Here is a 16,705-nt window from a genome sequence, read left to right as displayed (position 1 = left end):
TACAGATTCATACAGATGGCTCTAAAGACCCTCAGACTGGTAGAACAGCAGCAGCAGTCGTAATCCCAGAATTCAATGTTGTGTATGGGAAGAGACTTAATGATGATGGATCTGTGTTTGCATGTGAGATGATGGCCATAGTTATTGCCTTACAATGGGGAGAGGACATCAGGCCAGAAAGAGTGCTAACTGCATCACATTCATGTGCAGTATTAATGAGTTTGAAACGTTGCCACTCCAGGAGTAGAGAGGATGTAATGGATGAAATACTACAATCACCGTGAAAGAGCCATTTTGTCATTGTTTTGTTTGTAAAACTTCCCACCACTTGTGGGCGCAGTGCCGCTCTCTATTAGGCAGGAGGTCAGTATAATCAGTGAGGGTTACCTGAGGCAGGTGCTGCTGAAATGAGAAGGCAAATAGTTTTTGACCGTGCAATACTGAAGGGAGGATGAACGGTATGATTTATTCTGACTGTGACTCAGCAAAGAAACTTATGACAGAGAAACTGGCTGTGCTCTGTATGTTTGATGAAAGGACAACGTTGGTTTTCTGATTTCTGCTGACATATTTGAATATGTGTAACTGACTATGGATGAAAAAAAGACTCTTAACTGAGACAGAGACTCCGGTTGATGCAGGTGATATGGACTACTCTGTAAAAAAGAGGACTGTTAAATTGACTGAAAAAGCTCATATGGAAAAAATGATCAACCTGCTAAAAGAAAGAGGTGAAATTTCAAAGAGATAATTGTTGATATGATGGGTGATATAAACTATGCTAAAGAGGTAAAAAGTACATCTGAAAAATTCAATGTTCTTTGTGTTGAAGCAAAGGTAAAACATGAAACTTTGATGGAGTTGATACCTGAAGATGAGGTGGAAAAGCATGAAATGTGGTAAAAAGTGAAAATGCTTAAATCAATGACTTTATTGCTGATGTAAACAAATGTTGTTGTTTTTTTGCAATAAAAGTTTACTCAATGCTGAAAGTGTCAATGTTCATAATGATGGGGTTTATGTGGAGCCTCAGGACAGCATTTCAAATGTTGAATCTAATGCTTACAGCAAATGCTCAGGTATAAAAGGTAATGTCTCAAAAAGCAGCAAGTCTACAACATCATCTGCAGAAAAGGCTGCACTCATGGCACGTGCTGCAGCACTACACACAAAAACATGCTTTGGAGGAGCAATTAAGGAGGAAAAAGGAGCAACTTGAAATTGACACTGAAATAGCATCAACGGCAAAACTAGCGGTGTTGAAGGCCTCGTGTCATGGAAGTGTTTCAAATGCACATTCGGATGGAATCCTGTTTAAAAAAAGGAGCATCACTCAATCCTCATGCTGAACAATATAACACACAGCAAAAAGAATCAACAGAAATATTCATTCTTTTGATTATTTTTAACAAAACAAGTGAAGACATGCTGCACAAATGATGAGGGAGTTCTTCTGTTGGTCACAGCTTGAGTTATTAATAACAAACAGTAGATATGATCGAGGCGTTCAAAGTTTCTCTTTCGTGTCGTAACTCGTAAATATTCTCCTTGTTTCTGAGAAGAATTCAGACACACAAAATGGAGAACTGCAGCTCTTCACACCACTGAAGACGAACAAGGTAATGTGTGAATATCTCATGATGTGTTTACTGTCCTCCCGTTGGATTCAAGGACATAACGCACAAACTGAACACACTGTGATCTGTGGAGCCTCAAACACTGGCTCTAGTTAGGGACAGATATTTTTTCAGCCGTACTTTTTTGCATGCAAAACCAAAACACAAGATCACTTGATATGAACCAACGTTAAACCGCCAACAGACCACGTCCTCCTCCTCTATAAAGTAAAAAACATGTGGATCAAAAAACGCACGAACATAACTGAAGAAGTCTCTGAAACATTAAACACTTCCTCGTCTCTCTGTTTAATCATTTGACTGAAGACATTCAAGATGGCGTATTCATCTTAATTTACTGTATTTGTTCATGTATTTATCTCGTTTCTTCACTGAGTTTATATTTGTATCAATAACCGATGTCTCATGTTTGCAACAGGAAAACACGTTTTATCAGTTTTATTTATTAAAAGTAACAGTTAAAATAACCTTTACTGGTTCTTAGAGGAGAAAGGAGCATCAGTGGAGTTAGTAGAGTCACAAAGTCTATGTTAACAGTGCAAACCTGACTGATGATATGATAAAGTAATACTCTGTGTTTGTCTCATGCAATACAAATATTATAGAGAATATAATGCCAGAATCTGTGAAATATGTTACGATATTATTAATTAAAATTTCAGTTTTGTTGGTTCATGTTACTCATTTCTGAATGTATGAGCAGAGAGAACAAGAAAAGGACACTGCCGCTCAGTGAAACCACATCTACTAGATCCTCATGTCCTGTTCATGGTGGAGAGTTTAACCTCTGGTGTCATCTGGTGACATAAAGTGATTTTTCTCATTTTACCGTAAATGTTTGATATCTTCATCTAACATCTGAGTTTTGATGTGATGTGTTTCTGACTCAAGCAGGTAAAAGGTCTTTATTAAGCAAAATAAAACGTTCATCATAACTGAAAACAGCTTTTCCATTAGATGTAACAATTCCACAAATTATTCAGAAGATCACTATAATAAGTCAATATTTTCATGATATATCAGTCAGCAGAGCTCATTAAAATACATACAATTCAGTAAAAAATAAGTACAAATATTACAGCAACTGCTTGTTCCTCAGTATTATAAAAACATTCATCACATAAAGCTTAAAGCTTAAAAGGTAAATGTAAATAAAACAAGAAAGCACCGAATAAATATACATTAGAGTAAATATGCTTCTCAACATTATCTCAATAACGTGAACACATATTTCACATCTTTTAGAGGTAACGATGTTTTTAATCATTGTCTGCTCAGTGGAGCATTAATAGTGTTGCTATGGTTACCTGCTACTAGTTTGTCTGATTGTCATTTCCTGAACAAAGCTGTGACCACAGACTGTAAATAAGAACTGGTTTACATCAGCTCTCTGTTCTTTTACATCAGGGCTGAAGACATTTCTGTTCACAACCATTTTATTAATAAACATGTATTCTTATGTTGCACAGGAGCTATGCAGGAGGACAGAAAATACATTATTAAATGTCACTATTCTTTAATTGTTTTCTTTGTTTTTTATGTAAACCATTATGTAAACCTTTGCATTGCCTTGTTGATGTCAGCTAATTGCTCATTTTTCCATCACTTAGTCACTTTAATGTGCTCCTTATTGAACTCTGTGATTATTAAATAGATTGTATGATTATAGTCGTGTTGTTAGTTCAGATTGTTGGATACATTACTACTATTGTACTGACTCTCATATCGCTAAATCATAATTTCCTCTATTTTCGTTCATACCTTTATGTTGATGTTAATCCACAGATATACACATGTGTCATACACACTGAGGTGGACTGACTGAAGTCCACATCAGGATCTTTTAGTGTAAACACTTAAAGTCTTAATAACTCAGCCTCGTTTTGGATGCTGTTTGTTTGGTTTTGCCGAGTAGAAATCTTGTTTACAATGCAGAAAGCAAGTGTTAACAAAACCAGTCCAGCTGCTGTCAGTCCCAGTACACAGTAGAGGACGATCCTTCCCCGACTCTCTGGTTTTGAAGGATCTCTTGTCAGATTTGTTGCGCTTTGTGTCTCAGGTTCAGGCCGATCCCTCTCTGCTGCAAAGAGACCAAAGAAATCTGTTTCATTCATGTGAAGAAAAAATATTTAATTAAGAAGAAAACGAAATAGCAACAACAGATGAAGTTGTATCTACATTTCCCAGATTCTGCAAAAAGAAAGTCCTTTTTTTTCTCAAGTTATTATTTTTCTGAATAAATCTGCTGAATTGAACGTGTTGAAAAAGTTCTTCTGAATCCACCTACCAGTGACATTGAGGTGACATTGTCTAGAGTTCTCCCCATCTCTTGTGAACACGTCACACTGGTACAGACCCGAGTCAGCAGTCCTGAGTCTGGACACATGAAGTCTGAGTCGTCCTTCTCTGAGGACGTCTTTGTCCCACTGGACTCGTCCTGCAAACTGTTCATCCTGAGACTCTGGAACCTCCACACCTTCATGTATGTGAAACAGGACTGAGTGTCTGACATCAGTTATCAGTTGACAGAGGGTAGAAAAGTAATTTGAGAAGAGTTGAGTGTTGGTGGTGAACGTCCATTCCAGTGTGATGTTGTGGTTCTCCTCTGCCTGATAGGAGCTCTGTGTCACATTCACTACAAATGATCCTGTTGAGGAGACACAGAGGGAGAGTGAGGAGCAGACAAACTGACGGCTTTAACATGTGAGCCTTTAAACTCCATCTCTAGATGTTTCTGTGGAGTGTTTAGAGATGATTCAGAGCTTTACAAATAAAGTAAAAATAAGTTAACTAACCAGAGAAAGAGGAGGTCAGGATGAAGAGCAGCAGGATCCAGAAGATCATCTTCTGCTTGAGTCAGAAACACATCACATCAAAACTCAGAAGTTAGATGAAGACATCAAACATTTACGGTAAAATTAGAAAAATCTCTTTATGTCACCAGATGACACCAGAGGTTAAACTCTCCACCATGAACAGTAAACATCATCAGGATCTAGGTTTTCATTACTGAGCTGCAGTCTCCTTTATTTTACCTTGTGCGTCTTCAGTCTCTAAAGATCTGCATCTCAAGAAAACTTCTCAGCAGGTCAGGAACAACGGTGCTGTTTGACCATCAGTGTTTCACATCCCTCACTCATAGTGGAATCAATCAATCAATCAATCAATCAATCAATCAATCAATCAATCAATCAATCAATCAATCAATCAATCAATCAATCAATCTCTCTCTCTCTCTCGTATTTATTTAGCTCCGCCTTCATTCTGCAAACCAGAATGTATTGCACAATATGGTAGAGCTGCACACTACCTTTGTCATCTGTGGTGTCATCAATTCAGAAATTAGTAACATGAAGCAACAAAAACTGAAATTTTTATTTTCTATTTCAAAAACTATTTTACAGATTCCGGCATTATATTCTCTATAATATTTGAATTGCATGTGACAAACACAGAGTATTACTACTAGTATTACTATAACACACGTTCAAAATCGTTCTCTATATTCCGTAACTGTGTACAAAGGCTATAGACAGCGATACACAGTGTCAAAAGCGTCAAACAGAAAATAGTGATCATTAGCGTCCCAAACCCTCTCCTTCTATTCACCAGACTTCTTCTTCTTTTGGAGTGTAAGGTCAGCTTGTATCCTTAGTGTTGCATTACTTCCATATTCTGCAGCCTCACAAGTAAGGGAGGAAACAGCAGCAGTTCATCACAACATCTGGACAACAAGCAGAACATCAATCTGATAATCTAATACATGAAAGAGAACCACTTAGCTAATTGTTTAGCTGTGAATGTATTTGAAAGATTTGGGAACTTTTTGTATTGTTGCTCAAGAAAGACTATTTGTTTACATACAAGAATAATAAAGAATTACTCACTGTTATACTATCTGTTTACATCTCTTTCCTACCTCAGTTCATTCGTTCTGTAATATGTATAAATATATATATATATATATATATATATATATATATATATATATATATATATATATATACATATATATATATATATATATATATATATATATATATATATATATATATATAATACCTACATACATACATACATACATACATACATATATATATATATATATATATATATATATATATATATATATATATATATATATATATATATATACACATATATACTATTTCCTCTATTTTTGGTCCTGGGTTTCCATAACTTTATTCTTATCTATTTAATGAGCATTGCTGGAGATGTGCCTGAGATCTAATTGTATCACTATCATCCGTTTGCATCTTAACATAACACAACTAAGTGACAGCACCAATCCTCTTTGATATGAAGGTAACAGCAACATCAACACTGATTCATTCATGATGCATTACCTTGTATGTCTTCAGTCGTGTTAAGAAGAGAAAAAGTCACAATTCTTCTGAGGACATGGAAGGTGTGGAGGACTGTAAGCTTTGTATACTGAGTCTGTCTGGCGTGCTGTGTCAGCAAGTTCTGGCTTGTAGTTGGCAGATGCGAGCTTTTGCCAACTGCCATCCTCTGGTTGGAGGACGACCCTGCTCTCCACTGAGCCACATAGTGTCTGTATTTAAAGCTACAACCAACCTAAAGAATGAGATGTTGGTCTGGTTAAAGGAGCTCCACAGAGGGAGAGATTTACATCTCACAAGATTTCTGCATATTTCATTTCTCCGACTTGTGCTCTTATTATTTGTGTCAGTTTTAATGGGTCCATGTTCTTTACTCCTCCCTCTCCTTCACATCGTATCCCAACATTTAGTAGTTTCACCCTCTGATCTCCACCCTCCTCTTCCTCTTCTTCACTCTCAGATTCACCCAAACTTGTTTCATCTTTCTTCCTTCTCTTACGATATGCCGACTTCTTCCCTCCTTCTTTCCACTCACCCTCCTTCCCAAAGTCAAAGTCCTAGAATATAAATATTGTGGATAATTGCCGGCGTCACTCTAATAGTCAAAACGCCTTGCTTACGTTCTTTACGTTCCTTACGTTCCTTACGTACGAGTCTGTGCGTCAACCGGCTCAGGAGCAGCGTCGGGACTCGGCTGCCCTCTAGCGGCGACAGGCTGCAACTGCTGCTGGAACTACTTTCGGTTTCGTTGGTTGTTAGTTATTTATTCATTAAATAATTATTTTCCTTTTCTATTAATATTAATTGAAACACACCTGCCTATAAACTATTTGTAGGCAAGACAATTTATTTTTATTCATTTTATTATTTATTGTTTATTCATTTAATTGGCTCTGCCACTATATGGGTCTAAGGGTGATTTGATAATAGGGTGTCAAAATAAAAAATTGATGGGTGATACAATGGTATGTTTTGCTGTGTACAGAAATAACTGTTAGATTGACTGCTGGAATGTGAATATGCCTATGATTTTAATAGGTACATGCACTAATACTTTCTTTTTTGCTTGTTTTTTTATCAGTTTATATTGTTTGAGGAAAGCAAAATCAATATTCTTACTAGAAATTCTAATGGAAATTATTGTTGTAATTGAAGCTAAAAAAAAAGGGCAGGCAGGAAGAAATGTTCAGATCCCTTACTTAAATAAAAGTATGCCTATCAATACCACACTAATAAACAAGTTACAAGTAAAAGTCCTGCATTGAATGTCATTTACAGTAAAAGTATGTAAGTATACTCAGAATGTATTAAATGTAATCATTGTGCAGTAAAATAGTCTCTGTCAGTGTCTGCCTATTAAAATGGATGTTTTGGGGAGTCATATTATTGTGGCAATAATATTTATGTTGCTAAAATGTTGACTTTTCATGAGCACAGAATAAAAGCAGCCCTGTTTTCAGGAGTTTCAGAGAGACGATGCATTTTCACGCTGATCCAAGAGGCTTTAAAATACTTTATTTATCTTAAGAAAAAGAGGAATACATTCTTCAGTTTATCAGAAAACATTAAAATTAAAAATATGTAAAAGTGCTTGTCTCTGACACAAAGTGTGAAAATCTCTGAACTGGAGCAATGATGATGATGATAAATATGAGGAAGATGATGATAATACACAGAAACTGATTCTTCAACATGTCTCTCTTGTCTTGGTCAACCAGGTGTCGCTGTTTGACCTCCCAACATTTACAATCCCATGTTAACAGACAACAAACATTAACAATGAATACAGTTCTTATTTACAGTCAGTGGTCACAGCTTTGTGAAAAAAATAAGACAAACGTAGTAGCAGGTAACCATAGCAACAATATTTCCCTGAGTGATTCAACTTAATGCTAGTTTATAAACTGCAAAGTTTTAGTACATGTACACTTTATGCAAAAAATACAGTTTTTTCTCTAAAAGAGTGAAAAATAAAGAATGAAAAAAAGATATATATATAGTTGATCTAATGACAGTGTTGTTGTTTTGAATGAAATGTGAAAATACATTTTGGTAAATGGCTAAATAGACTTGTAAACACTGTTATGTCATTCACATACATTCATAGACTGAGACAGAGGCTACCAAACAATTGTACAGAACATTTGCAATTCAATTTAAAAGTGGCATCTTGTTAGTTCCCATGAGTCTTTGCATTGTGGTGCTACTAGACCCAGCTACTTGGCTAATTAGCTGACATCATCTTGATATCACTTATTCACTTAAATGTGCTCCTTCATAAACTTTGTGATTATTAAATAACACTGTATGTTTATAGTAATGTTGTCAGTGAATCTCATATTTGTCCCTATTTCTGTTCGTAACTTTATGCTGTTGTTAATCCACAGACATACACATGTGTCATACACAGATCCAGATGTGTCTCAGACTGAATCAAGTCCACATCAGGATCTTTTAGTGTAAACACTTAAAGGCTTGATAACTCAGCCTCGTTTTGGATGCTGTTTGTTTGGTTTTGCTGAGTAGAAATATTTTTTACAATGTAGAAAGCAAGTGTTAACAAAACCAGTACAGCTGCTGTCAGTCCCAGTAACACCCCACGGGGAAGACGATCCACCCCCAACTCTCTGGTTGTGAAGGATCCTTTCTCAGATTTGTTGCGCTTTGTGTCTCAGGTTCAGGCCGATCCCTCTCTGCTGCAAAGAGACCAAAGAAATCTGTTTCATTCATGTGAAGAAAAAACATTTAATTAAGAAGAAAACAAAATAGCAACAACAGATGAAGTTGTAACAAATGCCCCAGATACTGCAAAAATAAAGTACTTTTTTTTATCTCAGGTTATTATTTACGAATAAATCTGCTGAATTGAACGTGTTGAAAAAGTTCTTCTGAATCCACCTACCAGTGACATTGAGGTGACATTGTCTAGAGTTCGCCCCATTATTCGTGAACACTTGACACTGGTACAGACCCGAGTCAGCAGTCCTGAGTCTGGACACATGAAGTCTGAGTCGTCCTTCTCTGAGGACGTCTTTGTCCCACTGGACTCGTCCTGCAAACTGTTCATCCTGAGACTCTGGAACCTCCACACCTTCATGTATGTGAAACAGGACTGAGGGTCTGACATCAGTTATCAGTTGACAGAGGGTAAGAAATACATTTGTGGAGCGTTGAGTGTTGGTGGTGAACGTCCATTCCAGTGTGATGTTGTGGTTCTCCTCTGCCTGATAGGAGCTCTGTGTCACATTCACTACAAATGATCCTGTTGAGGAGACACAGAGGGAGAGTGAGGAGCAGACAAACTGACGGCTTTAACATGTGAGCCTTTAAACTCCATCTCTAGATGTTTCTGTGGAGTGTTTAGAGATGATTCAGAGCTTTACAAATAAAGTAAAAATAAGTTAACTAACCAGAGAAAGAGGAGGTCAGGGTGAAGAGCAGCAGGATCCAGAAGATCATCTTCTGCTTGAGTCAGAAACACATCACATCAAGATGTTGGAGGGAAAAATCTACATTCTGTCTTCAGCCATCACAATGCTCCATCACAATGCTCCATCACAATGCTCCATCACAATACTCCATCACAATGCTCCATCACAATACTCCATCACAAATCACAAATCACAAATCATAATTCTCCTGAAGACATTTCATTTAAATAAATCAATAAAATAAGTATAAACTGCAGTCTGGTGTTTCTAGATAGAACCAGAGGTTCATCACTATACAGGAAACAGTCAACAAGTGTCTCTAAAACACTACAACCTGCTCTGGTTTCAGCAGCAAGTCAATCAGAGGCAGAGTATGGGGGCGTGTCCTCTGGTTGTGCTCACATGCGCAGATCGAGTTTCATCATTTAACACCATGTCGTGTTTTAAGAAGAAACATTTATGCACGTGAGAACAACCTGCTAACTTAACTTCAACTCTGTAAATCTTTATTTCCTCCTACACTGAAGGCTTATCATTGTCATCTATCAGGCACGTTATGAACATCTTTCTACCAACATTCATAACAAACACCAAACAGTGAGCACACACAACCTCATGTTATTGTTTAAGATGACACTTTACTAAATGATACAGATGTTTTTTATTCATCAGTCTGATTGGTCTTCAATGAACCGCATCGTTTTTGTTGAATTGTCTCCTTACTGAACGAAGCGACCACGTTATTACCTGTAAACATCTTGTCTAATACACCAATCCTCTCATAATAAACATGGACACAATTCATATGATGATGACACCAACATGAAGGACTTTCATAACTTACCTTGTTCTTCTTCACTCGTGTAAAACACTGAAGTCTTCTCACCATTTAACCTCCTTTGGTTCTTCACATCATTCTGACGCGTTAGAGGAAGAAACTAAATAGTCTGAGAATAAAAACAGTTGGAGCTGTGCGTCTTAAAAGCACCGTGTGTAGGAAGTGTGTGGGGGGGGGAAGACCAGTGAGGCTGGTTCCTGATTGGTCCAACCCACAACACACCAAAGACGTCAGCCAGAGTTTACCACAGTTCAAGTTGTGAAGTACTTCCCTTTTTCATCTGTCTTGTTATCAATTCAGAAATAAAACTGATAAAACGTGTTTTCATGTTGCAAACATGAGACATCAGTTATTGATACAAATATAAACTCTGAGTGAAGAAACGAGATAAATACATGAAAAAAAAATATATAAAACATACATTACATACTTTTACTGTAAATGACATTCAATGCAGGACTTTTACTTGTAACTTGTTTATTAGTGTGGTATTGATAGGCATACTTTTATTTAAGTAAGGGATCTGAAAATTTCTTCCTGCCTGCCCTTTTTTTTAGCTTTAATTACAACAATAATTTCCATTAGAATTTCTGGTAAGAATATTGATTTTACTTTCCTCAAACAATATAAACTGATAAAATAAACAAGCAAAATAGAAAGTATTAGTGCATGTACCTATTAAAATAATAGGCATATTCACATTCCAGCAGTCATCTAACAGTTATTTCTGTACACAGCAAAACATACCATTGTATCACCCATCAATGTTTTTTTTTGACACCCTATTATCAAATCACCCTTAGACCCATATAGTGGCAGAGCCAATTAAATGAATAAACAATAAATAATAAAATTAATAAAAATAAATTGTCTTGCCTACAAATGTTTTGTAGGCAGGTGTGTTTCAATTTATATTAATAGAAAAGGAAAATAATTATTTAATGAATAAATAACTAACAACCAACGAAACCGAAAGTAGTTCCAGCAGCAGTTGCAGCCTGTCGCCGCTAGAGGGCAGCCGAGTCCCGACGCTGCTCCTGAGCCGGTTGACGCACAGACTCGTACGTAAGGAACGTAAGGAACGTAAAGAACGTAAGCAAGGCGTTTTGACTATTAGAGTGACGCCGGCAATTATCCACAATATTTATATTCTAGGACTTTGACTTTGGGAAGGAGGGTGAGTGGAAAGAAGGAGGGAAGAAGTCGGCATATCGTAAGAGAAGGAAGAAAGATGAAACAAGTTTGGGTGAATCTGAGAGTGAAGAAGAGGAAGAGGAGGGTGGAGATCAGAGGGTGAAACTACTAAATGTTGGGATACGATGTGAAGGAGAGGGAGGAGTAAAGAACATGGACCCATTAAAACTGACACAAATAATAAGAGCACAAGTCGGAGAAATGAAATATGCAGAAATCTTGTGAGATGTAAATCTCTTAATAGGATGTAACAGTTTTCTCATAACATTTATTTTCCTTTGGTTGCAGTAAATCACCAAATCACATATAAGTAAGGTCCATAAAAGAGCAATAAAAACTACTGAGATCAGGAGAACAAGCAGGTGTTCATGTGACGAGGTTACCTGAATAATACAGCAAATACAAAGAAACTAAAACATTTGAGATTTCAGAATTTGACATTTTTACTGAAAAATTGATGTATTCTTTGCATTTTTAAATCAGCTATTTACTAAAACACCACCTGAAAAAAAACACACAAGCTGTTGCATTTTTATTTTATTATGTAAGATTTAAAAAAATGCTTTAAATTCCTTAAATACTGTAAAACACATCTAAAAACAGGATTATGAAGTTATACATTGTTCAAGGGCTTAAAAATATATTTTGTATGCATCTAATGATTTTGGACTTATAACGTTATTTATATATTTTCAATACTAGAATTATGACCATAGAAATAAAAAAGCTAACGTTAGACTATTTTATATAACTGCATTTAAAAAGTACATTCATAGGTAGATAGGTGTTTATTTCCTTTTAAAATATGTACTAAGCTTTAGTTTGGTTCCAGCTTGGTTTGTCTCTGTGCTGTTACATATATATATATATATATATATATATATATATATATACACACACACACACACACAGCGGGTAAAATAAGTATTGAACACGTCACCATTTTTCTCAGTAAATATATTTCTAAAGGTGCTATTGACATGAAATGTTCACCAGATGTCAGGAACAACCCAAGTAATCCATACATACAAAGAAAACCAAACAAATACGTTCAGACATTAAGTTGTGTGTAATAAAACGGAATGACACAGGGGAAAGTATTGAACACGCTTCCTGAAATGTGTTTAATACTTGGTACAAAAGCCTTTGCTGGTAATGCCCATATATGGGCGGCCGGAATATTCCCCTGCAAATGCGCTCTAAGACGCATTCAGGTGCTCCTCGGACGTTCTAACTCTAGAGAAGCCGTTCTTGTTACTCCTGTGTGTTCAAGAGCTTTAATTCGTGATGTGGAAACTAAATAGAAGCTACAAAGAAGAAGAGTTAGATTTTAGTGCTTAAACGACTCAGTAGTTAACTTTTAGAGTTGTGGTTCCAACCTAAAGGTGTGATCTATGAATGTTTCTTGTAATTGTTGCAAAAATCAAGGAGTCTAAAGTGGTAAAAGTGGGAGAGCAGAGGCCCAATGGTCAGTATGAAAAGACACAAACATTTATTAAATAAAAACTCCTTGTTGCTGCACCACAGATGGAAATGGATGCGTGCTGCTGAAGCAGGAGGAGAAGACAGTCTCCAAACACCACACCTAAAGAAGAGGAGGAAGAACACAAGAGATATAAAAGCAGACTGAGAAGAATCCAGACACACAAACTGGAGAACTGCAGCTCTTCACACCACTGAAGAAGAACAAGGTAATGTGTGAACATCTCATGATGTGTTTACTGTCCTCACAGTTTTATTCTTTAAAGAAGTAACACTCATAATAAAATATATTTAGAAAAGTAACACTGTAATAAAAAAGAATCCTTAAGAGTTTATATTACATTTTGACGGAGTCTTGTTCATGATGACCCCGACTATGTACAAGTCAAATATTATGAGAGTTTATTGTACAGTTTTTGAAAATATTGAAGGCAAAGTCAGCTAAGATTCCATTTTGATATTCATCATTTCTCCATATTTGAATCCTAATGTCATTTTTGCTGACACTACAGCATTACATTGTTTTCTAAATCTGTTCTGGTGTCACTCAGGGAACGTTGGTGATTACTAATTAATATAAAAAGAATATGAAAACTGAAAAACAGCTTTTTCATTCGTCATCAAATCATTCCAAAGATCAATACAGTTCCAGATACAAGAATCAGCTTAATAAGTTTGATTTGGTTAAAAATGTTGAATTTTCTGTGTCAGTATCTGTGTATCATCATCATCATCATCATCATCATCATTGCTCCAGTTCACAGATCTTCACACTTTGTGTCAGAGACTTTAAAAATCTATTGTTATGAAGCTCTGATGCATTTTTTTATTTGCTGTCTACTGTCTCCAGAATCAAAAGTAAAGAGAAGAAGCTTTCAGTTTGTGGAACAGACTTAACAGGACAATCAGACCCGAACCTGAACTCATACAAAACCAAAACACAAGATCACGTGGTATATAGCAGCGACTCCTCCTCCATCGAAAGAAAAACAACAGGATGTTTATCATTAAAGCCCTACAACAGAAGAAGTCTCTGAAACATTAAATACTCTCTGTCTCTCTGTTTTATCCTTTGACTGAAGACATTCAAGGTGACGTATTCATATATTCATCTTCAGATAGTGTATTTGTTCATGTATTTATCTCGTTTCTTCTCTCAGAGTTTATATTTGTATCAATAACTGATGTCTCATGTTTGCAACACGAAAACAGTTTTATCAGTTTTATTCTTTAATAAAGTAACACTCATAATAAATATATTTAGAAAAGTAACAGTTAAAATAACCTTTACTGGTTCTTAGAGGAGAAAGGAGCATCAGTGGAGTTAGTAGAGTCACAAAGTCTATGTTAACAGTGCAAACCTGACTGATGATATGATAAAGTAATACTCTGTGTTTGTCTCATGCAATACAAATATTATAGAGAATATAATGCCAGAATCTGTGAAATATATTAGGATATTATAAATTTAAATTTCAGTTTTGTTGGTTCATGTTACTCATTTCAAAGCTTTGGAAGTGAAGGCACAGAAAATAAATATTTGGTCAAGAGAGAGAGAAGAGAGAGAAGAAGCACTGCAGTTTAGATGATGATGTTTACTGTTCATGGTGGAGAGTTTAACCTCTGGTGTCATCTGGTGACATAAAGTGATTTTTCTCATTTTACCATAAATGTTTGATGTCTTCATCTAACATCTGAGTTTTGATGTGATGTGTTTCTGACTCAAGCAGAAGATGATCTTCTGGATCCTGCTGCTCTTCATCCTGACCTCCTCTTCCTCTGGTTAGTTAACTTATTTTTACTTTATTTGTAAAGCTCTGAATCATCTCTAAACACTCCACAGAAACATCTAGAGATGGAGTTTAAAGGCTCACATGTTAAAGCCGTCAGTTTGTCTGCTCCTCACTCTCCCTCTGTGTCTCCTCAACAGGATCATTTGTAGTGAATGTGACACAGAGCTCCTATCAGGCAGAGGAGAACCACAACATCACACTGGAATGGACGTTCACCACCAACACTCAACGCTCCTCAAATGTATTTCATACCCTCTGTCAACTGATAACTGATGTCAGACACTCAGTCCTGTTTCACATACATGATGGTTTGGAGGTTCCAGAGTCTCAGGATGAACAGTTTGCAGGACGAGTCCAGTGGGACAAAGACGTCCTCAGAGAAGGACGACTCAGACTTCATGTGTCCAGACTCAGGACTGCTGACTCGGGTCGGTACCTGTGTGACGTGTTCACAAGAGATGGTGCGAACTCTAGACAATGTCACCTCAGTGTCACTGGTAGGTGGATTCGTCAGATTTCTGTAGATAAATAAAAACTTGAAAAAAGCATTTTTTCTTCCAGTAACTGGGAAATATAGTTACAACTTCATCTGTTGTTGCTATTTAGTTTTCTTCTCAGTGAAATGTTTTTTCTTCACATGAATAAAACAGATTTCTTTGGTCTCTTTGCAGCAGAGAGGGATCGGCCTGAACCTGAGACACAAAGCGCAACAAATCTAACAAGAGATCCTTCACAACCAGAGAGTCGACCACAACCAGAGAGTCGGGGAAGGATCGTCCTCTACTGTGTACTGGGACTGACAGCAGCTGTACTGGTTTTGTTAACACTTGCTCTCGGCATTGTAAACAAGATTTCTACTCGGCAAAAACCAAAAACCAAACAAACAGCATCCAAAAATGAGGCTGAGTTGTTAAGCCTTTCAGTGTTTGCACATTAAGATCCTGATGTGGACTTCAGTCAGTCCACCTCAGTGTGTATGACACATGTGTATATCTGTGGATTAACATCAACATTAAAGTATGAACGAAAATAGAGGAAATTATGATTTAGTGATATGAGAGTCAGTACAATAGTAGTAATGTATCCAACCTGATGTAAAAGAACAGAGAGCTGATGTAAACCAGTTCTTATTTACAGTCTGTGGTCACAGCTTTGTTCAGGAAATGACAAACAGATAAACTAGTAGCAGGTAACCATAGCAACACTATTAATGCTCCACTGAGCAGATAATGATTAAAAACATCTTCACCTCTAAAAGATCTGAAATATGTGTTCACGTTATTGAGATAATGTTGAGAAGCATATTTACTTTCATGTATATTTATTCTGTGCTTTTCTTGTTTCTTTACATTTCCCTTTTGCACTTTAAGCTTTATGTGATGAATGTTTTTATGATACTGAGGAACCAGCAGTTGCTGAAATATTTGTACTTATTTTTTACTGAATTGTATGTATTTTAATGAGCTTTGCTGACTGATATATCATGAAAATATTGACTTATTATATTGATCTTCTCAATAATTTGTGGAACTGTTACATCTAATGGAAAAGTTGTTTTCAGTTTTAATAAACATTTTATTTTGCTGTATGTCCAAATTTCACTTAATGGTTAAACTTAAATCAAGTTTATGTGAAGAGTTTATTTTGCACATTTTGTTCATCTTCAAGTACATGTAAGCAGATGCAAAATACAATTTTAAAATGTATTTTCTGAATAAAAATATATTTGATGTCATAAGAGTTTGCTGTGATGAAATTAATATCATTTTTGTATAACATTTCCAAAGACAGATGGGTTTTATATTTCCAAGCAGTGAGAACATTAGTAATAAAACAATATAAATATATATACACACATTCGTAAGTATATCTACATATGACACTATTATTAGTTTGTTTTTGCCCATTCTGCCTCTTCTCTCCCTCTTTTCAGACACATTCCAGGCTCCTTCATCTCTATTCAGCC

At 36.1% G+C, this 16,705-nt stretch overlaps 2 protein-coding genes across 7 annotated transcripts; one reads left to right on the top strand and one right to left on the bottom strand.

Annotated features, from left to right (window-relative positions):
- Nucleotides 1-1,587: 1,587 nt before the first annotated feature.
- Nucleotides 1,588-16,415, top strand: LOC129115996 (uncharacterized). Its single transcript, XM_054627144.1, has 4 exons — nt 1,588-1,619; nt 14,674-14,728; nt 14,877-15,236; nt 15,411-16,415. Exons 2-4 carry the CDS (start codon nt 14,680-14,682, stop codon nt 15,674-15,676), a joined length of 675 nt encoding a protein of 224 aa, XP_054483119.1. The 5' UTR covers nt 1,588-1,619; nt 14,674-14,679; the 3' UTR covers nt 15,677-16,415.
- On the bottom strand, nt 3,186-10,378 carry LOC129115994 (uncharacterized). 6 transcript variants are annotated; one of them, XM_054627137.1, is made up of 4 exons: nt 10,277-10,378; nt 4,433-4,487; nt 3,925-4,284; nt 3,186-3,717 (listed from the first exon to the last, which is right to left on the bottom strand). In XM_054627137.1, the coding sequence occupies exons 1-4, from the start codon at nt 10,319-10,321 to the stop codon at nt 3,494-3,496; spliced, it is 684 nt and encodes a 227-aa protein (XP_054483112.1). In that variant the 5' UTR covers nt 10,322-10,378; the 3' UTR covers nt 3,186-3,493. The 6 variants fall into 6 exon arrangements, with proteins under 6 accessions (XP_054483112.1, XP_054483113.1, XP_054483114.1 ...); XM_054627138.1 differs by having other exon boundaries at nt 4,433-4,484; XM_054627139.1 differs by lacking the exon at nt 10,277-10,378 and adding an exon at nt 4,673-4,724 and having other exon boundaries at nt 4,433-4,484.
- Nucleotides 16,416-16,705: the final 290 nt, after the last annotated feature.

The sequence above is a fragment of the Anoplopoma fimbria genome, unplaced genomic scaffold (genome assembly GCF_027596085.1).
Source record: "Anoplopoma fimbria isolate UVic2021 breed Golden Eagle Sablefish unplaced genomic scaffold, Afim_UVic_2022 Un_contig_7898_pilon_pilon, whole genome shotgun sequence".
In the NCBI taxonomy this organism is placed as follows: Eukaryota; Metazoa; Chordata; class Actinopteri; order Perciformes; family Anoplopomatidae; genus Anoplopoma; species Anoplopoma fimbria.
The sequence above is the reverse complement of the archived record's forward strand: the minus strand, read 5'-3'. Positions and strand labels throughout refer to the sequence as shown.

Coding starts and splice junctions, on each gene's coding strand:
- LOC129115994 (XM_054627137.1), bottom strand. CDS start 10,321: ATGGTGAGAAGACTTCAGTGTTTTACACGAGTGAAGAAGAACAAG. Junction 4,488..10,276: donor CACGAGTGAAGAAGAACAAG/GTAAGTTATGAA, acceptor TTCTGACTCAAG/CAGAAGATGATCTTCTGGAT. Junction 4,285..4,432: donor CCTGACCTCCTCTTTCTCTG/GTTAGTTAACTT, acceptor TCTCCTCAACAG/GATCATTTGTAGTGAATGTG.
- LOC129115996 (XM_054627144.1), top strand. CDS start 14,680: ATGATCTTCTGGATCCTGCTGCTCTTCATCCTGACCTCCTCTTCCTCT. Junction 14,729..14,876: donor CCTGACCTCCTCTTCCTCTG/GTTAGTTAACTT, acceptor TCTCCTCAACAG/GATCATTTGTAGTGAATGTG. Junction 15,237..15,410: donor ATGTCACCTCAGTGTCACTG/GTAGGTGGATTC, acceptor GTCTCTTTGCAG/CAGAGAGGGATCGGCCTGAA.